The 27,638-nt window shown below is 35.3% G+C and overlaps 2 protein-coding genes across 7 annotated transcripts in view; both read right to left on the reverse strand.

The window, feature by feature from the left end:
- SYCP1 (synaptonemal complex protein 1) overlaps positions 1–11,314 on the reverse strand; it is a 132,299-nt gene extending 120,985 nt beyond the window's left edge. Inside the window, exons 1-7 of the mRNA XM_032881381.1 lie at positions 11,062–11,314; positions 8,835–8,919; positions 8,617–8,660; positions 8,297–8,353; positions 6,538–6,702; positions 5,775–5,842; positions 159–232 (exon numbers count right to left, since the gene is read on the reverse strand). Coding sequence (XP_032737272.1) covers positions 159–232; positions 5,775–5,842; positions 6,538–6,702; positions 8,297–8,353; positions 8,617–8,660; positions 8,835–8,919; positions 11,062–11,169 — 601 coding nt within the window. The 5' untranslated portion in view covers positions 11,170–11,314. The remainder of the gene's footprint in view (positions 1–158; positions 233–5,774; positions 5,843–6,537; positions 6,703–8,296; positions 8,354–8,616; positions 8,661–8,834; positions 8,920–11,061) is intronic.
- Positions 11,315–13,856: 2,542 nt separating this feature from the next.
- The window catches only part of LOC116881549 (bile acid receptor-like), a 73,638-nt gene continuing 59,856 nt past the window's right edge, over positions 13,857–27,638 (reverse strand). For 4 of the 6 annotated variants that reach the window (XM_032881373.1, XM_032881374.1, XM_032881371.1 and 1 more), the window contains 10 exons: positions 27,300–27,410; positions 23,611–23,973; positions 20,775–20,915; positions 18,892–19,034; positions 18,694–18,798; positions 18,456–18,555; positions 17,524–17,646; positions 16,979–17,104; positions 16,705–16,818; positions 13,857–14,374 (listed from right to left, as the gene is read on the reverse strand). In XM_032881373.1, the coding sequence (XP_032737264.1) occupies positions 14,127–14,374; positions 16,705–16,818; positions 16,979–17,104; positions 17,524–17,646; positions 18,456–18,555; positions 18,694–18,798; positions 18,892–19,034; positions 20,775–20,915; positions 23,611–23,973; positions 27,300–27,363 (1,527 nt within the window). In that variant the 5' untranslated portion in view covers positions 27,364–27,410 and the 3' untranslated portion in view covers positions 13,857–14,126. The remainder of the gene's footprint in view (positions 14,375–16,704; positions 16,819–16,978; positions 17,105–17,523; positions 17,647–18,455; positions 18,556–18,693; positions 18,799–18,891; positions 19,035–20,774; positions 20,916–23,610; positions 23,974–27,299; positions 27,411–27,638) is intronic. The other 2 variants (XM_032881375.1, XM_032881376.1) reach the window with 2 other exon arrangements.

Here is a 27,638-nt window from a genome sequence, read left to right on the forward strand (position 1 = left end):
ATTACTTAGGCAAAGAAAACATATGAAGCACATATAACTTGTTCTAATCAAAATTGGTTCTAAAAAGTGAAAAAATAATTTCTTCCCTTCTCCACCCCCACCATTACAAGAATAAATTGATTTTTAAAAAAATAACATAAAACAGTAAGTATATTTACATTTCTTTGTCTTTTCTGCAGATCTGGCACAGGTTTCCTTGAGCAAATTACACAAATGCCTTGTAGCATTATTCCTGAAAGAAAGCAAAAAGTCTCCCTAAGTGTAATCTGATTTCAAAGCAAATTCATATGTAAAGGTTATGAAACACTGTTTCAATTTTTAAGGAAATTCTTATATTTATATATATATATATATATATATACACACACACACATATTATATATATATATATACACACACACGTATATATCACATCACTCATAAATGATTATATGAAAAAAATGGGTTGACTATACTATTAGCAAAGATGATTTAGTAACTTCCTCCCTTCAAAAGTAAAAAGGCTAATTCCTTAAGAACTTTCTACCCAAGTAGCTAACAATAACATTTCAGTAAATATTTCCAGATTTTGCCTAAGGGGAAAAAAAGGGTTTAGCTTTTCATTTACTAAATGCTTCAGAAATAATCTGTCTTGGGGCGCCTGGGTGGCTCAGTGGGTTAAGCCTCTGCCTTCGGCTCAGGTCATGATCTCAGGGTCTTGGGATCGAGCCCCACATCGGGCTCTCTGCTCGGCCGGGAGCCTGTTTCTCTCTCTCTCTGCCTGCTGCTTTCCCTACTTGTGGTCTCGCTCTCTCTGTCAAAAAAATAAATAAAATCTTTAAAGAAAAAAAAAAAAGAAAGAATCTGTCTTACCCTTAAAACATTAAACAGGTAATTTTCTGACTAGCCTTTCATTACAGGAATAATAAGATCTCTGATCATCTCAATAGATGCAGATAAAGCAATTAATAAAATTCAATATCCATTTATGATAAAAACTCTCAATAAAGTAGGTATAAAAGGAATGTACCTACCTCAACATAATAAAGGCCATATATGACAAGCCCACAGCTAACCTCATAATCAACAGTAAAAAATAAAAAGCTAAAAGCTTTTCCTCTAAGATCAGGAACAAGACAAGCATGCCTACTTCTCACCACTTTTATTCAACATTGTGTTGAAAGGCTTAGTCAGAGCAATCAGGCAAGAAAATAAAGTAATCCAAATTGGAAAGTAAGAAGTGAAACTCACTATCTGCAGATGACATATCATATATGTAAAAACCTAAAGATTCCCCAAAAAACTATCAGAATAAAACAAATTCAGTAAAGTTTGCAGGATAAGAAATCAATACACAAAAATCAATTGCATTTCTGCACACTAATAATGAACCAGCTGAAGGAGAAATTAAGAAAACAACCCCATTTACAATTGCACCAAAAAGAATCAAATACCTAGGATTAAATTTAACCAAGGAGGTGAAAGACCTGTACATAAAAGCTGTAAGACATTAATGAAAGAAAGTGAAGACATGAATAAATGGAAAGATATTCCATGCTCATGAATTAGAAGAATTCATTAAAATGTCCACACTACCTAAACAGGTCCTGATACCAATTTCAATGTGGGAAGGGAGGTTCCCTACACCAACAAGCAATTCTTAGGACACCAGCTGGACGTCCCATAATTCAATGCAATTATGATACTATCTACCTGGAGATAGTCTCAGATTCTACAGGTCAAGGGTTCAGTCTTACACAACTGCTGTCCCCCTAACCCATTTAAGATACCAGTTGCAAGCCCAGGTTTTAACCTGTCTTTCTGTCAAACTAGCTATAAATCAAAAGATCCCATGACTCACTCCTTAGTTTTCAGACACCAGGCACAAGTTCAGATTGTAACCTGAATCTCTGACAGACTACCTAGAAATCTAAGGTTCCTTGAATTTGATTAATTTGCTGGAGCAGTTCACTGAACTCAAATGATTTACTTGCTAGATTACTAGTTTATTATAAAAGAATATAACTCAGGAATAGCCAGATAGAAGAGATGCATAGAGCAAAGCATGGGGAAAGGGTGTGGAGCTCCATGCTCTCTTAGCTCACCACTCTCCCCAAATCTCTTCACCAAGCTGGAAATTTTCCAAACCTGGTCCTCTTGTGTTCTTACAGGAGGCTTAGTTACATAATTGTGACTGATTAAATCATTGGTCATTGATGACTGAATCAAACTCCAGACCCTCTCCCCTCCATAAGGGGGACGAAAATTCCAACCATCTAATATGAAGATAGAGGATTACTCCTACACTATGGAAATTCAGATTGGTGCAGGCACTGTGGAATACAGTATGGAAGTTGCTCAAAAAATTAAAAGTAGAACTTCCCTATGATCTGGTAATCACACTATTGGATATTTGCCAAAAGAATATGAAAACACAAATTTGAAGGGATATATGCACTCCTATTGCAGGATTATATACAATAGCCAAATTATGGAAGCAGCCCAAGTGTCCATTGATAGATGAATGAATAAAAAAGATGTTGTGTGTGATACACACACATACACACACACACACACACACACACACACACACACAGGAATATTACTTGGCCACAAAAAAAGAATAAAATTTTGCAATTTGCAACAACATGGATGGATCTAGAGGGTATAATGTTAAATGAAATAAGCCAGTCAGAGAAAGGGTGGTTTGGTTTGGTTTTCAAAGCCTATGACTATTCTCCAGTACAGAGTAGTAGTTCCCAAAGTATGATCCTTGAACCAGCAGCATCCACATCACTTGTTAAAAGCTCAAATTCTGAAGCCCTACTCCACTGAATCAGAAATTCTGGTAGGGGAGCAGAGGACAATAGCATATATTTTAATAAGCTCTGCAGTTACTTCTGATGTTTGCTAAAATTTAAGAACCACTGGGTCTAGAGATGAACTTTTTTTTTGGTAATTTTTTCTTCAGTGTTCCAAGATTCATTGTTTATGCACCACACCCAGTGCTCCATGCAATACATGCTCTCCTTAACACCTACCGCCAGGCTCACCCAACCTTCACACCCCTTCCCTCCAAAACCCTCAATTTAGAGAGGGACTTTCTTGTTACTGGTTTTGTAAAAATGAAAACAAGTGACCATAAATCTAATTCTTCAATTACAATTTGAAAAAAATTTCAGCCTTTTCCTGTTAATTTATGGTGAGGGGTAGAGGTACAAAAAGTACCTTTACCAAAAGTACCTTGTACCAAAAGGTATGAAAGTACCTTTACCAATATGTTCCCTAGACCACAAAGACTATTTGAACAGCACGGCCTGACAAAAAACCAGCCATATACTCCATATACAAGCAATCATCCAATCAAAAAAGTATTTATTCAAGTCTATGTTCCTACAGTGTCTCAGTTTTAGAATTCTTAAAACTCTTCACTGGCTTCCAAATGGCTATTTGCAGCAATTTTCAAACTTTTTTTTTCCCCTAGAACTAAAATCCTTTTTCAAAATGAAATCTTAACTGGATACACAAGATTTTAAATTATACTTAATGCTGTTCTTGCTGAAGGGAGCCATAACTATAACCATTCAGCCTTTCTTCAGCCCACCCCTCTGCAAACCCTATCTTCCATCTCTACTCCAACATAAAAATCAAAATTCCTTAGCATGTCATGAAATGCTAAAGTAGAAACCTCTAATTCTCCTCCTGGCTAACTCCTATTCATCCTTCTAACCTCCTCATCTTTAGAAAGCCTTCTCTGACGACAACCACCGTCATATGCATGCAACAGGGCTTGACAGGTTTAATTCATTAAATTATTTAAACAAATCCCAGGTAGGAGTCTAACAAAATCAAATGTTGCTTTTTTTTTTTTTTTAAGATTTTATTTATTTGACAGAGATCACAAGTAAGCAGAAAGGCAGGCGGAGAGAGGAGGAAGCAGGCTCCCTGCTGGGCAGAGAGCCCAATGCGGGTCTCTATCCCAGGAGCCTGAGATCATGACCTGAGCCGAAGGCAGAGGCTTTAACCTACTGAGCCACCCAGGTGCCCACAAATGTTGCTTTTTAAGGTTATTTCTGAAAATATGTAATTGTAGATGCTTCAGGTTTCACTAATGAAATTTGAAAATTGAGACTATTACTACATCTAATGGTGGAAATCAGATCACATATAAGGTCCTGCTCCATTCCAAAAAAAGCCTCCAAAATTATCTAAATTATCTCAAAACCTTTTCCTGCTCAAAAATGTCAATAAACCAAAGTGTTCATTCCCTCTCAAACTTCTATTACAGGCCAAGCATATGGTTTTGAAATACCCAAATTCTCTTTCAAATCTACATCCCTTTTAGAAAATCATCAGTGAAGGAGCTGGTCCTGAGCAACTTTATATTAAATCTGTCATTCAATAATCAAGTCGCTCTACCTTGAATGCAACTTTGTTTCTCACCTATATTTTGACAAAGCTCTTACTTAAATGTTAGTTTCCTTCAGATGACAATTGACAATTCAGTATTTGAGGCCTAAATGGATATACAACCGAAACTGCTTAAAATAGAAGGAAATCATACCCAGAATAAATGCACTCCCTCTCACCTCAAAAAAATGGCATAAATTCTATATTATGTCACATTACACTACCTTACACTATACTATGTAACTAAACAGTCACAGTGTTAGCAAAAATTCAACTGTTCATCAATGGAGGCAGTAGCAATCTTAAGAAAGCTCATCAACTATCAAATACTGGTATTAGAGCTACGGTGGGCTTTAGATGTCCTATAAGATACTACGGAAACTCAATCCCATACCTATATAAAAGTGAGCATAAGTACCAAATATACAATAGGCATACAATGTTAGAAACTTTCTCTTCTCTCTCCCTTTTCCCTAATAACCAAACCTCAATTAGGCAGGGAAAAAATTAAGGTTTAGCATTTAATCTTTTATCTGGGAAGTCATAGGCTGTCTTTTTTTAATTAAATAATCTCTAACCCCAATATTAGTCTCAAACTCACCACCCCGAGAACTAGTCACAAGCTCTTCCAACTAAGCTAGCCAGGCACCCCCATAGGTTGTCTTTCAATTGGACTAAAACAATCTAAGAGCCTTTTTCCTTTATCAGCAACTTCACTGACAAAGTGATAAGTCTTCTAAAGCCATGATGTTTAACTTAAACATGTAGGAATAAATAAATTTTGTACTCTTCAGGGACCCATACATTACATTCTAACCAATATTTACTTGACAGATGAATAAAAACTACAGTTTTCTATTACATTCTATATGATATAAAATGAAAGAGACAGTAAGTGTATAAAATAAGGCTTAGCTATTGCCTAGAACAAAGAAAAGGAAAAGCTAAGGATGACACTAAGATTTTAAGCTGACATTAATGGAAGAATCATTAGATCACTGACAAAAACAGGAATTTGAGAGTAAGAATTAGCTTATAATGAAATTGAGCACTATTTTACAAATACTGCACCTAAAGTGCTGCAACAATCAGAAAGGTAGAAAATATACATAGGCAGTTGTAGATACAGTTATCAGATAACTTTTGATAATAAATAATGGTTTCTCCTGACTGATACTTTAATAAGTGAGAAATTATCAGTCAGTGATCACTGTTTGACAAATACAAGAATGTAAAATAAGTATGTCTTCCTTCTTCCACAGTACCCAGGTAGAATTCTACAGATAAGTTAATATTACATAACAATATTAAGTTCAATAAATTTCTGGAAATCATTTTCATAAATCTGGAATAAATTTAGAAAGAAAAATTAAATTATTACTTACTCTTTTATTAAATCTTTATTTTCTTGAATTCCTTCTTCTAATTTCAAACTTACTTTTTCATTTTCAAACTAATTTATAAAACAAAAAAACAGTTCATCACATTTTGCTTATTATTAGCAAAATAAACACGAGTACAATCATTAAGCAGCATTTCTTTGCTAACAACTAAGAAGTTTAAGAATTCTTTGCACACAAAAAGCTTTTTTGTGTCACAGCTTATAGATTTTCCTATAAGAATATGGATCTCACTTTCACAGATCTAAAATTAAGTTTGCTGAATCATCTCCAAAAAGTATCCAACAGTATTTTAATGCAATATTATCTTCCCGAAACATTTTTAAATGTTTTATCTTTGTCCTAACCCAATGTTGCATTTTCAACATTTTTCTTTCCCTCGACCACAAAGCTGAAGCTAAATAGTTCCAAATATAAAATCCACAAATGTCATATTCCAATAAAAGACATTCATATCAAACAAATCATCGCCAGTAATAGGATTAAAATTAAAAATTTATAATTAGAATCATTAAAGAAATCTTTATCTAAAACAATTTATTATTTCCCTAATCATTTGCATTAAGCTTTGTGCAACTTGTCCTCTGTGCTCATCCTAAAGCTGAAACACAGCATCAGTTAAAATTCAAAAAACACCGTCCTTAAAATCCACATCAAAGAAATACTCTATTTTAAAAGTATTACAGAATTATTATAGAAGTATTATAAAATCTACTACCTACATTTTCAATTCCAAATCTCATTATACCTGTAGTTCCTGAATGGCTTTCCGCTGTGCTTCAATTATCTTTCTATTTTCTTGCAACTTATTTTCTTTTTGCTTCAATTCAGATTCTACATTCACTTTCCACTTCTTGATCTTTTCAGCCTCCTTATACAGTTTTGAATATAGTCTGCTCATTGGCTCTGAATTCTGTTAAGATAAATAGATTTTCAGAGTGGTTACACTAAAATTTTGAACAATTAACAAACTACCGCTGCCTATTGCAAATATCCATGAGTAATATAATATCTTAATAGTTGAGAACAATTCTCTCTTCAATTTATGCCCTAATAGCATCTTGAAAACTACATTAACTCTTTAAAAGTTATTAGCTATATTAGCTACTTCACTAAAGTTACCGGTCACTTGACTAAGTTATACGCTACTGAATAAAATCCAATACCTCCAAAATATACCTAAGCCAGATATTGGAAATATTTTAGTCAATGAGAGAAACTGGCTGGTTAAAAGCTAAAATATGTCATTCTACATGATATCTATAAATTTTTATAATGGTCTTAAAACATTTTGGTTATATGGTTTGAAGATTACCTAGAGGACATGAATTTTCAAATACAATGACAAAAACATAGTTAACACAAGAGCTAGCTTTCATTTATGCTAAGGTCTTACTTAGCTTATATCTGGATTTCCTGCATTACACATTTCAACGTTATAAGGTAAATGCCAGTTCATTTTTTTATAAATCAGATTTCTGCTTGCTGATACCTCTTTGTTATCAAAATACATGAATAATTTCCATATTTTTAAATTCTGTGATACTATGATCCAGCAACAGACATACAGTACTTTATCAGGCCATGGAATTTCCTTAAGTAGACTCCATGCTCGAAATGGGGCTTGAACTCAAGTATCTCATGTTCTACCAACTGAGCCAGCCCAGGTGCCCCAGAATTTCTGCTTTCCTTTTTTTTGGGGTGGGGGGTGGGGGGAGAGAGAAAGAGAACAAGCAAGTATAAGGCAGAGGAGGGGCAGAAGGAAAAACAGACTCACCACTGAGCAGGGAGCCTGATGCCTTGCAAGGCTCCATCTCAGGACCCTGAGATCATGACCTGAGCCAAAGGCAGACCCTTAACTGACTGAGCCACCCAGACGCTCCTCATAGACATCTATGTGCCATAAGTAAGAATGTTTTTTATAACAAAAAAAAAAAAAAAAAAAGTACCACACGTTCTATAAATTCCTTAGACAACAAAGGAGCCAAACAATCGTACTCATTAAAGATTCTTTGTAAAATAGTGGTTTGAGTCTTGGCCTTTTCACATATTGTAGCCATATCCCCTCTTCTATTCTTGCTCTTTGTGGTTTAAAGTTAAATTTCCCTGAAAGAATGGATGCTTGCATAACCCAGGAAAATGCAGAAACCTAGTGTTTCAGCAACTTTAAAAGAAAAACGAAGGGGGGTAATGGTTTTAAAGAACAGAACTTGGGCGCCTGGGTGGCTCAGTCATTAAGTGATCCAAGGTCCTGGTATGGAGCCCTGCATTGGGTTCCCTACTCAGCAGGAAGTCTGCTTCTCCCTCTCCCTCTGCCTCCTGCTCCCCCTGCTGTGCTTTCTCTGTCAAATAAAAAAAAAAAAAAATCTTAAAGAAAAAAATAAAAGAACTTAAAACATTAGCCAAATTTTAATCCTTTAGAAGCTTCAAAAAGAAAGGCATATACAAATAACAATAAATGATACTACAATTACAAGAAATTTAATATAGATAGGAAATCTTCTGACCTCAAAATCAGAGTCTTTCAGGCCTTCCTGGTAGTGACAACTGTCAGAATTATCAACCTAAAAAAATGAGTAAGTGTTTCCTGTAAGAAAATATTTCCTTTTTTTTTTTAATTTCTTTTCAGTGTAACAGAATTCATTGTTTTTGCACCATACCCAGTGCTCCATGCAATATAAGAAAATATTTCTGATGAGAGTTTCCAAATAGTAGCAATTAAGTACTGACAACTAATTATCCAACAGCTAAAGAATTTTTTTCCTTTTTCAAACAAGCAAGTCAATACCTAAACAGATTATATCTATGTACCTTATATCTAACTTACCTGTTCAAGCATGGGCAAAAACTTAACTTTTTGTAAAGCTGGATCTGCAAGATAAAAGACAACTGGTATTAAATTCGCTAACCACTTATTTTTTATGTTATTATATCTAACTTCAATGTCAAGGCTCTCAAAATAATACTTGTATTTTCAATATCTAGCAATGTGTATGTAAAAAATACTTTTAAATACAGTGATATATTGCTTTTCCAGTCTCTTACCTGAATCAATGTTTTCCCCATTTTTTGAGAGATTAGTCATTGGAAATGGAAAACTAAAATCATCTTCAATATATTTGCTGAAACTCTAGAAATACAAAGAAGTTCTTAAATATACTGTTCCAAACCACTGTGATAACTAGCAGTGTAATTATATCTGTAATATACATCTGCTTAAAGACATGATTTCAATTGTAAATCCTTTAAGGTAGATATAATATTTAAAATATCAAGTGGTTTTGCTATGTAAAAAAAAAATACATGCTTTGTAAGTATTCAAGAAAAATAATAGTAATTCTAATTAGTAGCTTAATATATTAGTTTTCTTCAATTTCACTATGATCTTTCCCTTGATAAAACTGAGAGTTGTCTTCACTGAATAGCATCTTAGTATTACACTATTAGCTATAGAGACCATAGGAATTTTTCTACAGCGTATAAAATTGAAATATTCATTGCTTCATTCCATCTCCAATATAAAGCTCCACAGAGAAATTTTTAAAATATCAGTAAAAGCTGTTTAACCTGAGAAATTTGGTATAATTCCTCTTTTCTGATAAGAACTCTATTATATAAGTGAATTTCTCTTTTTATCCTCACAACCAGGTGACTCAAAGCCAAATTTTAAGCTTAGTCAGACACTAATTTTTACCAGTATTTTGACATATTTGTTCAAATTTTCTTATTTTTTCCTCGACCCTAATATTCTCTTAACATGTTTTTGTATCTTGCTATTTCATTGTATATGTCTTACAAATTGCCTCAAGTCATTTAAGGACAGAGGAAAGATTCAAATAAGCAGGATTTATTATGTATCCAGAGTTCCAAAGAACCAGTGATTATTTTTTTAAACGAAAGATGCTTACAAATATTACGTAGGCTTATCATTCATTCCAGGCAATATTACTGAAAATTCTTGGGTAATAAAAATCCTGGAAGATAGCACAAGCAGTAATTTCTCTGACAATGGCCATAATCATATTTTTCTAGATAGGTCTCCTGAGTCAGGGAAACTTGAGTCAAGCCAAAAACAAAAATGAACCATTGGGACTTCAAGATAAAAATCTTCTGCATAGTGAAGGAAACAATCAACAAAATTAAAAAACAACCTACTGAATGAGAGAAGATACTTGCAAACAACATATCCAATAAAGGATTAGTATCCAAAATATATAAAGAATTTATAAAATTCAACACCCAAAAATAATTCAACTGAAAAATGGGCAGAAGACTTGAATAGACATTTCTCCAAAGAAGACATATATACAGATAGTCAACACACACATGAAAAGATGCTTAACATGATTCATCACCACAGAAATGCAAATTAAAACCACAATGAGATATCACCTCACACCTGTCAGCATGGCTAAAATGAAAAAACACAAGAAACAACAAGTATTGACAAGGTTGTGGAGAAAAAGGATCCTTCATGCACTGCTGGTAGGAATGCAAACTGGTGCAGCCACTCTGGAAAACAGTATGGAGGTTCCTAAAAAAATTTTTAAAAATAAAGAAAATTCAAAATACAACTCCCCTATGATCCAGCAACTCCCTACTGGGTATTTACCCGAAGATTATGAAAACATTAATTTGAAAAGATGTATGACCCCTGTGTTTATTGTAGCATTACTTATAATAGCCAAACTATGGAAGAAGCTCAATTATCCACTGACTGATGAATGGTTATAGATGAGGTTATAGATGGAATATTACTCACCCATAAAAAAGAATGAAATCTTGCCATTTGCAATGACATGGATGGAGCTAGAGTGTATTATCCTAAGTAAAATAAGTCAGGCAGAGAAAGACAAATACCATGTGATTTCACTCGTATGTGAAATCTAAGAAACAAAAAGATAAACAATCATAGAGGGGGGAAAAAGTGACTAACCAAGAAACAGACTCTTAACTGTAGAGTACTAACTTATGGTTACCAAAGGGGAGGAGGGTGGGAGATGGGTAAAACAGGGGATGGGGATTAAGGAGGATCCTTCTTGTGGTAAGCACTATGGGATGTATGGAGTGTTAAATCAGTATATTGTACACCTATAGCTAACACGAGTAAATTGGATTTAAAATTTTAAATAACTTTGTTTAAAATTCTTGGGTAAATCAGGCCACATTTGCTAGGAAAAAAAAAAAATTATAAAATAACACCCGTAAGAAAGTACATGGTGTCTCCTTACCTGAAGTTAATAGTCAAATCAAGATTCATATGCAAATTTACCTTGAAGAAATTAGACTCTCCTCCCAAACTCTGAGGTTTCACTGCAGATACTTGACTGCTACTTAATCTTGGTGGTACAAACAATTTAAAAGGCTTTTGCTTTTCCATTTTCTCTCTTCCAGTTGTAATTATCTATTGCCCCAGAAGGCAGGGGGGGAAAAAGTGTTTTTACATTGTTTCATTAATACACTCTTTATGCTTTATTTTTAAAAGCAAGGTCTGTACAACAAATGCTATGTAAAGGAGCGGGTGTAACCTTTGCTACACTGTGAGTCTGCAGCGTCACATCACTGTGCGAGTCAAAGTAAAAACACCCCACAGTTGTTCCCACCATCTACCACCACCAGTGGCCAAGCTGGCGACCTAGATAAGCCAGAAACTCCGAGGTACCATCACTGTGACAGCCCGAAAACAAAGCTCTACCTCCGCCAGCCCTGGTAAATTGCATCACTCCACCGCGAGAACTACTGTAGATTCTTAAGAGGGGTACCGGATACCCAGGAGGTGCTGGAGGGGCGGGGGGAGGGGAGCCCTCGCAGGCGGAGGGCTGCCCTAGCAGGCGGAGGGCTGCAGGTGCCGCAGGTGCTGACGGAATCAGATTATCGCCCAGCTCCTGTTTCCGTCGTCAAAAAAGGAACTCAGTACCCCTGTCCTTACCTTTCAAGATTCAGGGGGAAACCATGGACTCGGTGCCCACGCGAACTGCTACCTGCTGTCTATTAGGACAGCAAAAAGAATCAACGAGAGCTTCTGCCTCCGAACCTCAGAAAAGGCGGGAAATCGCTCCCCTTCGGCGGCCAGCCAGGAAAGGGCGCGGTACACGACTGTTTAACGGCTAAATAACGGTCAGCTGCGAGAGTTCGCCCGGCTCCCAATTCTCGCGAGATTTTCCTTTACATTGGTAACGATTCTTCGCGGGATTCTATTTTTCCTTAGCGTAGACGTTCTTTAAGATTCTGCTATTGTCAGAGAATGCAAGGACTGTGATAGATTGGAGCAGAGAGTGAAAAATGCATTTCTGTCATCCAAGAATTGAGTCTTAGGGAAGAAACAGATGGGCAGATAATTACAGCCAGGTGTAATCATTTAAAGGTGGTAATTTAGAAAGGGTTGTTAAAACACAGAGAAAGCGGCACTTAGGGTGGCCTGGGGAGTCAGGAGAGGTTGCACAGAGGTGTTAGGCTTCTCGTACAGCTTCGCTCAAGAATAGGAGAGTGATTAGAGAGAGAGTGGGCCAACAGTTAATGGGGAAAGAGGATTCCTGACCGAGAGAACACAGGCGAAGGCCCTGTGGTTGTGAGCGAGATTAGTACGAGAGAGACTCCAAGAAGTTTGGCGTAGGTGTGTGAGGCCAGGTGGGAAAACTGCAAGAGATGAGGCTGCAGATTTGGCAGATAGGAGGCCTTCCAAAGGCTTTTGGATTTTAGCCTTTATGGATGGGGATCTTGAAGAGTTCTGAGTAGAAAGGGAGGCAAGATCAAGTTCAGAAGAAAATGTATCGTTATGAAAAATGGTTTAGGCATGTCGGACTGGAGTTTGAGAGAGAGTTTAATAGGCGGGATAAGGTGTGAGGAGCTGAGCCGTGACAGTGAAGATGAAGAAGAGGCATCAAATGTATATTTAGGAAGTAAAATTAATAGGATTTGATGGCTTTTTAAAATAGTAAGCAGGAAAAGAAGTCTGACTGCTTGGCTTCAAGCTGGGGCGAGAAATACAATAAGTATTGTGGTACTAAATACCTAGGTTTGAGCAATACGAGAATGAATTCCATTTTGAATACATTTGACTTTGTTTTCTAACTTCTTCCGGTACTATAATTGATGTTTTCCCAAATGGCTTAAGTAATATTTTTAAATATCCAACTTTGTATAAATTTAACCTATGAGACATCATAGTTTCTGCTAAAATTTAAAAATTTTTGATCCAAGTTAAGTCCTTTACTTCACATTTTAAGGAAACTGCCTAGATACCCTATAAAAGACAAAATAGTCCCTCCAAGATATGATTCCAGGTTTATACCCAAGATGCCCTGTGGGGGCAATAATTAATAAATTTAAATAAGACATTCTTAAAGTTGAGGATATAAATTCAATATTCCAGGTTTTTTTAAGTTTTATAGCTAAAAAAAAAAAGGACTATGGTCTTTTTTTCTGTCTTGAAAACCAAAATGTTACTATGCCTAGGATTAAATTAACTTAAATTCACAGTATTTTATTTACTTACATCCAGTCTTTCAAAACAATACTGCCAGCATAGAATTTCTCAATTTCATATACTTCACATAGAATTTATTTTTACTAAATAGCCTTTCTACCCATACAAGGATTAAAATATCTGTGGAAAGATTTCAGTTTTTAAGAACTTCATTTTTTCTACAGAAGGTATTGGCAAAAATGTCAAAATATTGCCTAGCAGAATGAGTAGTAATTTGTGCTAAATTTCCCAGTGTATGTTAAAACATTTTGATGATTTGTCATTTTAACTTTTTTCAATATCTTACCATCACGGATTTTTTTAAATGTGGACTTAAAAAGATCTTTTTTTTAAGTTAAGAAAAAGTAAGAGTTGAACAGTTTTGTTCCCCTTTAATAATTCATAAAATGCTATAACAGGAATAAGTTTAGAAAGTTAGTTCTTAATCCATCAATCTGGCCTAATTAATGAGTTTCACAAACTACCTTTATTCTGATTACAATTGTTTCCACTAGATAGCCTTTCTCATGTCTATAATCCATATATTTTCATTCAGTTTTTCTACTAAAGGAAAAAAGTAAAGTTTTTTTCAGGTAAGAACTCTATTTAACATTATTCCCTTTTGAAGGAACCATACGGTAACAAAATAGTCATTGCTTCTTTTGAGTAAAATCTTGAAAGGAATCCTAGATGTCCCTCTAGTGGTTCGTCCTATATTCCACAAAATTTGATGAGCACTGATGACATCCATTTTATGGTGATATATTGGTTACCTAGCAAACCTGTTTGTTTTTCAAATCAGTCATCCTATGATGATAGAGTCAAAAATCTAGATTGAGAAAGTTTTAAGACAAACCACAACATTCTAAATTTCAACAATGTGAATACAAATTCCATTTCTCCAAGTGTGAACTAGCCAATTTGGGGTCCTTTGCTTTCCAGGTGCTAAGTATTTCTGAGTAGTTGTGAGTCAGTGTTCTCAGTTCAGTGAGCCTCCCTATGAGACGAGCAAAATGCTGTAGGTCTTCTGGATGATAAATTTTTGAATATTTGTACAAAATTTGTAAAATGGGTTCTTGTATATTTTCCACATGCTGCTTATCTTTAAGGTATGGACGATCTGAAAAACATCATCATATATATCTTAATGAATACTGGAAAGTTGTAGAAGAAAATTAATTTAAAGCAATACAGTTTGTAAATAATAAAAATAACAAATATTTACCAAACCCTTAATGTATGCAAGATATTATGCAAGTAACTTCATATAGTATCTTATTTAATCTTCATAGTACTCTATGAGGTAGAGAAATAAAGTCAAATAGGAAGAGAAGGGTCAGTAAGTGGTTGTAAGAGTACAAGAAAAAGTTTCAAGCTTATTTGAAATTTAAAAAGATTAATTTCCTCAAGATGAACAGGAAGCAAAAGGCAAGCTTCTTAAGTACCTAGTTATAAAATATAAGAACCAACCAAGAATTTCTGAATGGGTAGGCAACAATTATTTATCCAGTTACTGTGGTGGAGATATAGCAGCAAACATAACAGACACCATTTCCTGTCCTCTTTAAGCTTATACCCTGAGTTTGGGAGGAGTGGGCAAGAAAAGAGATATATACACATTTTAAATTTAAAAAAAGGGGGGGTTCCTGGGTGGCTCAGTGGGTTAAAGCCTCTGCCTTTGGCTCAGGTCATGATCCCAGGGTCCTGGGATTGAGCCCCACATCAGGCTCTCTGTTCAGCAGGGAGCCTGCTTCCCTCTCTCTCTCTCTGCCTGCCTCTCTGCCTACTTGTGATCTCTCTCTGTCAAATAAATAAATAAAATCTTTTTAAAAAATAAATAAATAATATGACAATGATACGTGTTATAGAGAAAAATAAACAGAAGAAAGAATAAGAATTTAGGGGGAAGGACAGTTGCTATTTTTAAAAGGGTAATCCAGAGGTAAGATGTCATTTAACAGAGATCGGAGATAAAGAAGGGAAGAATGTAATTATCTGGGGAAAGAGCTTTCTAAGCATATTTGTCAGATACAACACAACCTGTGGCAGGAGGCTGCTTGACATTTACAAGTAACATGTGTATCAAAAGTAATGTGGCTGTGGTGGTGTGAGCAAAAGGGAAAGTAGTAGGCAATAACAGAAAGAACTTGGCTTTTACCTGTGTAGAACAGGAAACCATGAAAGAGTTATGAGTTGGATGTGTAAACCTGGCGATTCACAGACCTGTACCCCTGGGGCTAATAATACATTATATGTTTATAAAAATTTTTTAAAATTATAAAAAGAGTTATGAGCAGAGAAATGAAATGATCTATCTTATGTTTTAAAAGAGTAACTCTGGCTACTATATAGAGAACAGACTCTAGGGAGGCAAGGGCAGAAACAGGAAAGCAAGAGAAGTTACTAGTTTGCATTAGGGTGGCCGGAACAGAGACAGTAAAAAGTGGTTGAGTTCTGGATATATTTTGAGGCTAAAGCCAAGAAGAGGTGTTGTGTATTTGACAGGGTATAAGAGAAAGAAAGTAGTGAAAGATGACTTCACAAATTTTGTCTTGTGTAACTTGAAGGATGGAGATGACATTTAGTAAAGATAGGGGAAGAATATAGGAGGATCAATGAAAAGTTCAGGAGTTCACCTTGGAGATGTTAAATTTGATATGTCCACTACAAGTTGAAATCTTGAGTAGACTATTTAGTGGAGCTTAGGGGAGCAGTCCAAGTTGGTATATAACTTTGGGACTTGTCAACATGTAGATGGTGTTTAAAGCCATGACATAGGATGAAATTTCAAAGGAAGTAAGTGTAGAAGAAAAGAGAACTGAGCTCTAGGACACAACATTTATTAGCATGGGAGATAAGGAGAAATCAACAAAGGAAATGGAAAAATCAGCCACTCAGGAGGAAAATCAAGAGAGTGTGATGTCCTGGAATTCAAGTGGAGGGGAAAATGTCTAGAAGGAAGGAATAATCAACAGAAGCCAAGTGATGAAAGTTTTCCAAGAGAGAAGGAGTGATCTGCTCTGCCAGATGAAGCGGATGGGTCAAGTACAATGAGGACTAAGAATTGAAAACTGGAATCAGCAGTGCCAGATTACTGACAGTCTTTGACAAATTATGGTAGAATGGAGAGAAGGGGACAAAAATCTGACTGCAGTGGGTTCAGGAGTAAATGAGATGAGATGAATGAAGGCGGGAGTACACAGAAAAAAAAATGTTTTTCTGTAAAGTAGAACAGAGAAATGGGAAAATAGCTGAAAGCAATTAGAGGTCAAGAAGCCTTTTTTCTAAGATGCAAGAAATTACAGCATGTTCATAAGCTGAAGCGAATTCTCTCAAAGAGAAAATTTTGAAATAAAGTTGTTAACATTTGGCATCAGTGAATAATAACCACAGACATCATGATTTGATTGCCAAACATAATCCAAATACATATTTCTGAATGGTTTTTACCTGAAAAAAACACAGTTGTTGCTGCAAGCAGAGCATATTCAGTATTAGTAATATTAAGTTCACTCATTCTTCTGTAGAAGTAAAACAATGTGGTAATAAATTCTTCAGCAATACCTAAAAAGATTAATATCAAATATATTTTCTTCAGACAACAGTGCATAATCAAACATATTGCCATTACCATCTTTTCTCAAAGCAGAATAATAAAATGAAACATTGTATCTGACCAATTTTTCCCATCCAATATAATATTTTGTATTGTATGTAATATTACCAGTCAGTGTAGTAGGTGGACAGTCTTCATTGCAAAATGTTTCCATAGAATAAATAACACTTCTATTATCACTCTGATTGGGAAAATTCAGTGAATGATCTGAATGATCTGATATTCTCATAGGACCTAGTAACAGGGAAAAATATAAAGTCTGATTTTTTAAAAATCTTTATACAGATAATAAATCCAATCTCTCTAACCTGTTAGACAGGAAATATTCCCAACAAATGGTAGCTTTATAATTTTTATTCCAGAAACATGAACTGAGATAAGTAGTTCAGATTTTATATAAATTTCATGTAGAAAACCCTGCAAAAATGTTTTCCATGATGACATATAATTGAAAAAAAAAAGGTTTTCTTTAAAAAAAAAAGCAAAAGCTAGATCAATGAATTGGAAAAGCTATCATGAAGTACTTATATTAACTAGTAAAGCGAGAATATAATATTTATTATAAAAATATAATAAAAATGATGTTATGTAATTTCTTGCTGTGTTTAATAGTAACTGTTAACATTAAGATTGAGTTGGTTGACATTTTTTACTTTCAGAAGCTGATGAAAGACATTCTTTCTGACTGTAAAGTTGGGCCCCATGAAGGAACATCACTTCAGTTTTTGATCCTTTGCATAATGCAGTCTGGTCCTCAGCTGTCAAATTTTCAAATCCTTGAAGAAAAGATCACATAATTGTTTGAAATGAGTAATGAAGAGGTAATTTTCAGGCATAAGATTTAATGTTTTTAATTATTCATTTAGTTATAATGTGAATCCTAAGTGTTTCCTTAGAATAATCAAGATCCATAATTGCAAATATGAACAAAATTCTTGATTCTGCATGGTAATATTTTGGAGCACTTTCACCAGAAATAGAGAATAATACTTTCTCATATGGCAAAAGCAAATTAAACACAGTCAGTTTAGCCTCAAATAATTTATTTTTACAGTGAGTTATCTGTGCATATAATTAGGTTTTAGCCAACTGTAGCTTGATTTTTTTCACATTATACAATTTTATTTGATTTATTTTTATATTCAGAAACAATAATTCATTTCAAAACATTAAAAGACACAATCAATCATGTGTCTTGCACTAAGTCTTTGGAGTCATTTGAATGTTTTTAAATATGAATATTTTAATCATCTGATTGTTTTTGTTTTATTTTGTTTTTAGAGAGAGAGCACACAAGAGGTCCAGAGGGGCAGAGGGAGAGAGAGAATATTAAGCAGTCTCCACGCTCAGCATAAAGCACAAGGTGGGGCTAAAATTCACAACCCTGAGATTATGATTTGAGCAAAAATCAAGAGTGGGATGATTAATCAACCACACTTGATTGTTTAAAGCATACAAAATGAACAGCTTTGGTGGAAAAACAGAGGTTTTATTTTCCTAAAATGTCCCCTTCCTTTAAAACAGGGAACTTTTTAAAAATTAAGTATGAAACTGATTTTTTTCACAAAGGTCATAAAGTGATTACCTGGGAGTCCCTTGGTAAAATCCATTAACCCCTGTAGGTGTAGGACCACTGTCTCCGAGAGTCTCAAAAAGCTCAGTTCAGGATTTACATACTTCTGCAGCTAGCCAACAAAAAGAAATAAGAGTAGTGGATTTTATTTCTTTCAACTAACTGTTTAAATGTTTAACTTTCATGTTTATGCCCTTATTTTCTAAAATAATTAGTTATAAGTTATTTCTCCCCATTAATGAACACATACAAATTTCTTTGTTTCCTCTAAAGGAATTGTATATTTTTGATGAGCAGCCACAATGTTATTAATGAGCTGATGTTCCTCTTGAGTTAGTTCCATACTCTCCTTAATCTATAAGAAAACATAAGGGGAAAACTATAATGAATTTGTATTAAGCAACACATGTCATCATTAAAGAAACAAGAAATTTTATAAGAGTTTTACCATTTTTCCAGCTCTAGTGGTGGATGATACAAGCTTGTTGTCTAGTCCTTCCTCTTCCACTTTGATGCTAGAGTAAAAACTATTCTTCTGTTTAAAGTTCTTTCGAAGTCTCTTTGATTTGCATTGGATTTCTGTGAGCAAACCTTTGATATTATGAAATTCAAATAAGATGTTTTAGGTTTAGCAAATAACATTATAGGATTTAATGAAAATGTTCTTATACTGTACACATATATTATCATAGACTTGTCTTTTCACAAAGAACATTCCTTTTTTGGCAAGCACGTACACAGAAATTAAATTTACTACATTAATTTCTTCTTTTCCTTCCATAACTACCCTCTACTTAAAAGTATACAGTCATCCTACACATAAATTAAAAATCAATTTTGCATCTCTGAACCATAAATTTAGACCTTTTTTTTAAGATTTTATTTATTTATTTATTTGACAGAGAGAGAGAGATCACAAGTAGAGAGAGAGGCAGGCAGAGAGAGAGGGGGAAGCAGGCTCCCTGCAGAGAGCCCGATGCGGGGCTTGATCTCAGGCCCCTGAGATCATGACCTGAGCCAAAGGCAGAGGCTTAACCCACTGAGCCACCCAGGCGCCCCTAAACCTTTTATATTAGAGAAATTTCTACATTATATCATGGAAACAACATAGAATATCAATTGATATAGAAGTTCAACTACTTTATCTCTGAGCTTTTTTCTTTGATTTTTTATATAAAGTCAAGGAAATATTTTGTGATTTTGAAATGAGCTAAGTTACTTTTTTTCTTAATAAAACAAGACAATGGTATTTTGTTATGCCAGTCTGAGCAGTCTCAGACAGAGATAAAGTAAAGGATTCGGCTGGTTGGACAAGACGACCTTAAGATCGACTCCAACCTGAATTTTTTTTTTAAGATTTTTAAGTAATCTCTATCCCCAACATGGGGCTCAACCTCACAACCCTGAGATCAGGAGTCATATGTTCTATCGACTAATCCAGCCAGCCAGGTGCCCCCACCCCTGGAATTTTAAATAATAGGAATCCTTTTGGTCAAGCTATAAAGAGTTAAGATTTTATTAAAATAGGCAATGTAATATAAACAGATCATTACATTGGTGTTTATTGAACAGGAGTGTAACTTAATAAAAATTGAAGAATATTATCATAGCAGTTAAAGGAAAATAAAAAGAGATAATGAAGAAACAGCCATAAAATTAATATAATAGAAAGACTGCAAGATAAGAGTTTGAGCAAGGCTAGGTTAAGCATGAAAACACTAATACTTTATTAAGAAAATGAACTTTGAAATTACCATGACATTTTGAGCCCTAGGAAATAGGAGGAGTTGTGGAAATAAGGCCAAAATCTTAGTACTACCCTGAGGATTACATGATATCATGTAATTTATAAGCTAAAAACACTGTGAACATAGAAGGAACTCAAACAGCCTAAGTACTCCTCTGCCTGTTCAAGTTGGTTTTTGACACCTATGAGCTGTTAGTAGGCTCTACATACCTACTTGTCATGTAGGCTTCTAAAGATACAAGACCAAAGAAGGGGAACTACTAATTTAAAATTCTGCTCTTTGTAGATAAATTATATAACCTTAGGTTAAGTCATATGAAAATACAAGGATTTCCAATGAAGAAGAACATATGATTATTGCCAAAATTAGAGCAATATAGTGTAGAACAGGGTTTATGGAAATAACTACCTAGATTGATTACTAGTCATCCCAATCTATCAGTTGTTAGAGAAACAGCTTAAATCTAGACTAATATGTTAATGTTCAAAATGATAATTTGAGTAATGCATTATGTTGTCAATAGGGTAAGAAAAGCTAAAATCACCCTCAAAAAAGAACCCCCAAATTCCATAATAACACTTACATTCTGCCAGCATTCCTACTGCCTTACACTTTTTCAGTCTGCACTCTTGACATTTCCTACGCATGTACATGTCCATTTCACAGTGGCCACCATTCTTGCAGTGATATACTGCATTTTTGGTGATACTACGTCGAAAAAAACCTAATAACAAAAAAAGTACTTTTAAAATTTCACTATTAAGTATTTTTAGGGTTTTGTTTGTTTAAGATTTTACTTATTTGACACATAGGGAGCAAGAGAGCACAAGCAGGTAGGCATAGGGAGAGGAGAAGCAGACTCCCCACAGAGCAGGGAGCCTGATGTGGGGCTTGATGTGGGGCTCAATGTGGGGTTTGCTTCCGGGACCCTGAGATCATGACCTGAGCCAAAGACAGATGCTTAACTGACTGAACCACCCAGGAGACCCATTTTTTAAATATATATCTTCCTAGTAGAGTTAAGTAATCAAAATAACTAAATTATTTCAATAAAATGCTTTTTTCCATCAGTAAGATTCAATTTAATATATGTTTATATTCCTTCATGATTGATATCTTCTATTCCAAGGTTGTTTCTTTCAATAATCACATCTAGAAATTAAACAAAGTAGTCCCATCAATTAAGATAACTTTCTATTTTAATATGGCTATATCATCTAAAAGCATTTTTACAACTATGTTGTACAGAATATCAGGATTCCATGAAGCGTCTCTCAAGGTGCCCTTGAAAGAATATACGCTCCTCGAAATAAGTCAATTGGAGAAAGACAACTATCATATGATCTCCCTGATAAGAGGAAGTGGAGATGCAATGTGGGGGGTTTGAGGGGTAGGAAAAGAATAAATGAAACAAGATGGGATCAGGAGGGAGACAAACCATAAGAGACTCTTAATGTCACAAAACAAACTGAGGGTTGCGGGGGGGGGGGGTGTAGGGAGAGGGTGGTGGGGTTATGGACATTGGGGAGGGTATGTGCTATGGTGAGTGCTGTGAAGTGTGTAAACCTGGCAATTCACAGACCTGTACCCTGGGGCTAATAATAAATGTTTATTAAAAATTTTTTAAATTATTTTTAAAAAATCACAGAGCTAAAGAGAAAAAAAAAGAATATACGCTTCTGTAAAACTATAAGGAAAACCTCTTTTCTTTTCTCCTCATATTACCACCTCAACCATACAAATAGGAAAAGATATTCTTTGAAACTTACTTTTCTTTCTTCCTTTTTTAGCACTCACCCAGGTTAGAAAACATTTTTAGGTTATTTGGTCTGAGACATTGAATAGGCTGTGGTGTGTGTGTGTATGTGTGTATGTGTCTGTGTCTGTGTGTGTGTGTTTTGGTGGAGGTGTCTATATTATCCTTTTCACTTCCTAAATCCATGCATAGCAGCCCCCCTTCCCATTTCCTCTTTCATTCCCCATTCCTACGCAGTAACCTCTGCTATCTTCCTCTTAATCCATTCCAAGCAGTAAAGTTGACAATCTTTGTCAATGCCCCTCTTAGAGACCTGCCATACCCTTTTTTTCTGTAGACCACACTTGAGAGTTCTGTGATTTAGAGTCGGCAAAGGAAATAGAAATTTCAGCTTAAGTTTCTAGAACCATGCCTCATCTTCCATCTAGTTTTTTTTTTTTTTAAGATTTATTTAAGAGAGAGAGAAAGAGCAGTAAAGAGAGAGGACAAACATGAGTGAGGGTCAGGAGAGGGAGAAGCAGGTTCACCACTGAGCAGAGAGCTCGATGTGATGTGGGGGCTGGATCCCAGGATGCTGGGATTATGACTTGAGGTGAAGGCAGGAGGCATTAACCTGGGGTCCCCTTCTTCCATCTAGTTTGAACAGCAAGGCCCTGCCTTTTAAGAACAAGCAAATACTTGCCCAGCTATTCTATTCATAAAGCTGGTACCTAATTTCCCACAGTCTTCATTTGGCTATTCTTTGTGAGGGGTGAGTTGTGAGATTCTGACAGTAAATCTTCACCCTGAACTTCTAAACAGACATGCTTACCAAGATGCATTGGCCTAATCATTTCCGGGTTCTGTCCCAACATTGCAATTGTAAATAAAAATAATGCAGGAGTGTTTCAAAAACTTCATCAAGGACTCAAAACTTCATCAAGGACTATTTTCACTCTTTGAAAATTTCATTGTCAATTATGATCTTCACTTGCAAACCTCCCATTTGTTTCCAGAAAAGCATTCAAAGAAATTAAAATAGCATCATAGAAGTCATTTAATTCAAATTCCCTTCTAATGCATGAATTATATCAACCACATGAGAAGATGGAGCAGTTAACATTGAGATATTTTTTAAAATCTTTTTTTTTCTAAAAGATTTTATTTATTAATTAATTTATTTATTTGACAAAGATAGAATGCCTATGTGCTGGAGCAAGAGGAGGGGTGGAGGGGAAGGGGCAGAGGGGGAGGGAGAGGGACAAGCAGACTCTGAGCCAAGCGCAGAGCATTCCACTCCAGGCTTGATCCCACCACCAGAGATCTCAACCTGAGCCAAAACCAAGGGCCAGTCACCCAACCAATGGAGCCACCCAAGAGCCCCTAAAAATCATTTTCTATTCCAATATCCGATTCATCTAAAACCACAGAAACCTTCTGCTGCATAAATACTGAATTTTCTATTTAAATGGAAAAGTTTTCATCAAAAATGAAAACTAAATCAACGCTATTACATTCTATTTTCATGTCTTCTAGGACGGATTGACCACCTTTAAATGTATCAATGGCTCTCTCTGGTTTTATTTTTCACGCTCTGAAAAATAAGAGTATTCTTACACGCCTAAACTTCCATGACTCTTCAGTGAACACTAGGACTTCAGTTTGGTTTTAACTTCTTCCTTACCCTTGCAACCTTCGCAAGTAAGTGCATTATAATGATATCCTGATGCTTTATCACCACAAACTACACAGAGTTCTTCCTGTCGCTTAATCCGAATAGAAGAGTGAGTTAGTCTGGACCTTTTTATTCCAGAATATCCATCTTCAGCATCATGGTCAACCACATAAGTGGGTTTATTTAGTTCATAGGAACCAAATCCACACTCTCCACCACCGAACTGTGGATCCAAGCTGTAAGTGTTGAAATGACTTTGTAAAGATTGGGACTGCAGAGCTGTTGGAAACTGGACCGTAGAGTACTGGCAATAAGCTGATTCTTGAAAATCAGTGTCGTGCAGCTGATAGTTGATTTGCTCTGGCAGAATATCTAGTTGTTTTAATAGTAAAAAAAAAAAAAAAAAAAAAGAACAAACAATAAAAAGTCAAAATTCCATAATTATTTTCAAATGTCAAAGAGCTGTATGCTCAACAATGAGTCCAACATGTCCACTGTGTCTCAAGGACTTGCTGGCCAGCACCAGGAGCGAGGAGTGGGCAATAAACTGATTTACCCTGCTTCATAAGTGCTGCCATTCCAGGGGTAGGCAGAGGTTGCTCTGGGGCTGGGGAAAAGGCCAGTCTGTTGCTAATGGCTTACATACCAATCCAGTCTCCCTTCTTAAATAGAAATGTGTATTTCCCCTTGTTTGGAAGGAAAGAAGGCTTTCCCCATCCTTTGCATTTCCCTTGTGTGGATAAAATGATTTGCAGTACAGTTAGGTCAGTAAAGACATGAATTAATAAATTATCCCACCCCCCAAAAAAATATCAAACTAAAATACAATTTTACTTGGTTATTTCAAGCAAATATATGTATGTATAGATATACATATACATATATATGTATGTATGTGTGTGTGTGTGTATATATATATATATATATATATATGTTTTTGTTTGAACTCCCCATTAAATATACCTTAACACTGTCCTTTGCCATTTGTACACCTGATTTAAATTACTAGTTTCTTTTGTATTTTGTTGACTAACAATTCTAACTATCAATTATCTGGGGATAAATTTGCCTGCTTTACCAGGTTACTATAAGGATGAAACAAAATATGGTATGCAAAAGCATATATAAAATATAAACTAATGCTTAATGAATATCATTATTATAATTATCAGAAGCTTCCAAACACCAACTTACTTTCTTTTTTAAGATTTATCTATTTATTTCAGAGAGAGTGCGCACATGCGCGAGCTGGGGGAGGGGCAGAGGAAGAAGGAGAGAGAATCCTTGGGCAAACTCCCCACTTGATTCCTGGACCCTGATGATGTGGGAAGCAGGCAGAAGAAAAAATTATTAAATTTCCTTACCCACTGACAAGCCCTCGAAACAGGCAAAGTGACATTCCTCTAGGGACTCAACTACCTCCACCTTAACACTTTGCTAAGGGCAAAGAGCAATCCTAGCCTGAGGACCCCTACCCTCAACCAGGATCCTGAAGTCTACTTTAACAATTCCTTTGAAAACTTCCTTTATCTCAAAACTCTCCAAGCATATGACCACTGATACACATCTAAAGGTTCTCACCAACAGAGGCTTTATTACTGGTAATGAATAACCTTTTTCCCGAACAATATCTAGCCCCTCAAGGTCCTGGAAACCTTGCTTACAAAATTCCTTGGAGACTTAGGCCATCCCTGACCCCCTCCCAACTTGTAAGTCATATAATGGACCGCTCCTCACAACCCCAGGTAGCAGCTCTTTCTGCCCACTGGTCCTGTCCTTCTGCTTTAATAAACCACCATTTTGAACCAAAGATGTCTCAAGAATTCTTTCTTGGTCATTGGCTCTGGACCTCACCCCACTAAACCTCCCTTTTATTCTAAAACTTCATCACTGAGATCATGGTCTGCACCAAAATCAAGAGCCAGCCTCCTAACCAAACTGAGCCACCCAGGTGCCACCAACTTACCTTCTGCTTTCAGGAAAATTTCTAAGTCTAAATCCAGAAAATTGGCTCCAAAAGGACCCAGGAATACTGAATATCTGTATCTGTAACTAGTAATATTTGTACTTTTCCTGATGCTGAGTCAGGTGATTAAACTTACTTTTAACCTCAAAATTATACCACCAAGATTGGTAAACAGTATAATTTTTATTAACTCACATAAATCGCTTGCAATCTTATAGCATTCACTCTAATGCTAAGTGTTGAATAAATACTAATAATAGCCTAATATAAAAAGAAAGGTTATCAGTAAAAACAATGTAACTTTTTTTATTAAAGAGGGCCTTTCTTGAATGAGTGTCAAAAGACTGCATAATACTAGCCGATGTTCCATTACCATGGAAATTAGAATTGAAGCCCTAACCTTTACCTTAACCCTAAAAGAAAACGGCATTTAAATTTAAATTTATATAATGGGCATTAAGGAGGGCATGTGATGTAATGAGCACTGGGTATAAGACTGATGAATCATTGACCTCTACCTCTGAAACCAATAATACATTATATGTTAATTAATTGAATTTAAATTTTCAAAAACTTAATAAATAATATTGTAAGGGCCTATTTAGCCAGAGCTATTCCGTCTCAGTTAAACAGTGGTTTTGTTGTTTATGCAGTAAAACTTAAACTGACCCTACCCCCCCACCCCGCCAGGGGAACTTACTTAAAAGCAAGTCCGGGAAACAAGTAAAATGTGGTTGACCAGTCCCTTATAACAGAGCCCAAATACAAGGGCGCGTCAGGCCAGGTGGAGACATCCAATCACTATCTCCCTAAAAAAATGTGGGCCCCACCTTTTGGGCGCCTTTTGGGCACCAATTCTGACCAAGGTGATAGGCTAGTTCAAATAGCTACTATAGGGTGAATTGTAATTCAATTGGCCACCCATGTGTGACCTAGCATGACTATACAACTTTCTCTGTGTGTTACAATCTCATTGGCCACCTGTGTGTGGCCAGGCTCAACCGCCTGGCCATTGCCCTTTAAAAGTTAGTCTGTGAGGCTGGAAGGGGTCACTCTCTCTGTAAGAGGCGGCCCGACCTGTAGGTTTGATTCTCTGTGTTGGCTTGAAATAAAGCTTTGCTTGACCTTTGCTTTGTATCAGTCTCGCTCCTTTGATCACGGACCTAACAATATAAATAATAAATTAATTAATAATTTTTAAACCCACAAAAAACAAAAGATTAAAGATTTAAAAATTAAATTAAATTAAGTTTATCTTATAGCCTTGGTCTTTTTGGAGAAAATTCCTTTTGTATCCTGCATTCTGTTTCTATTTCTTTCCCTTTGATAAAAATCTTAAGATGAAAATTTCAAGTATATGAAATAACTACTCTGAGCCACATTTACTGAATTGCATGTGAACTAGCTTCAGCTAAACCCTAAAAATAACTTCTAATTTGCATGTTAATTCAAATTTTAAAAATCAAATACAATTTTAGACCATCAGGCTTTTCTCTCTTTACATTTGATTCTGGCTTGCAATATTTTAGAGTTACTGATTTTTTTGAAATTAATTATATTCTCTTGTAAGAGAATGATTTTTTTAAGTTTTTATTTTAATTCCTCTTGTAGGGAACAATTTAAACTCTGGTTTGCTTGTTAATTTCTTAAAAAAAAAAAACTCTGTAATTAACCATAATGTCACACAAGAAGTGTTTTATCAACCATTATACAGTAGCTTTTTGTTACATACCATAGTATTGCACTGGTTCAGCAAAACAGTAACCATCAGATGTAGTGACATAAGAATTTGCCATTCTCTGCTCCAAGTCTCACTTACTCATCAGTGAATGCTGAAATAGAACTGAAGGAAACAAAACTTTTGTAGACTCTTTGAAAGTATGCTCATCAAGTTAGCATGATTTTATAAAAGTACAATACTATTTTTGAAAAATAAAGAGTTTAGTAGAATTTTTACATTAGACATTTCTATTTATCCTTTAACTGGAAGAATATTGAGTTCTCATATCTCTATACACCAAATTGTTAATTCTGCCAATTTTTTATTGCTTGGCTCTTTACAAATAACTCA

Source organism: Lontra canadensis, unplaced genomic scaffold, assembly GCF_010015895.1.
Source record: "Lontra canadensis isolate GAN:19392208 unplaced genomic scaffold, GSC_riverotter_1.0 scaffold75, whole genome shotgun sequence".
Lineage (NCBI taxonomy): Eukaryota > Metazoa > Chordata > Mammalia > Carnivora > Mustelidae > Lontra > Lontra canadensis.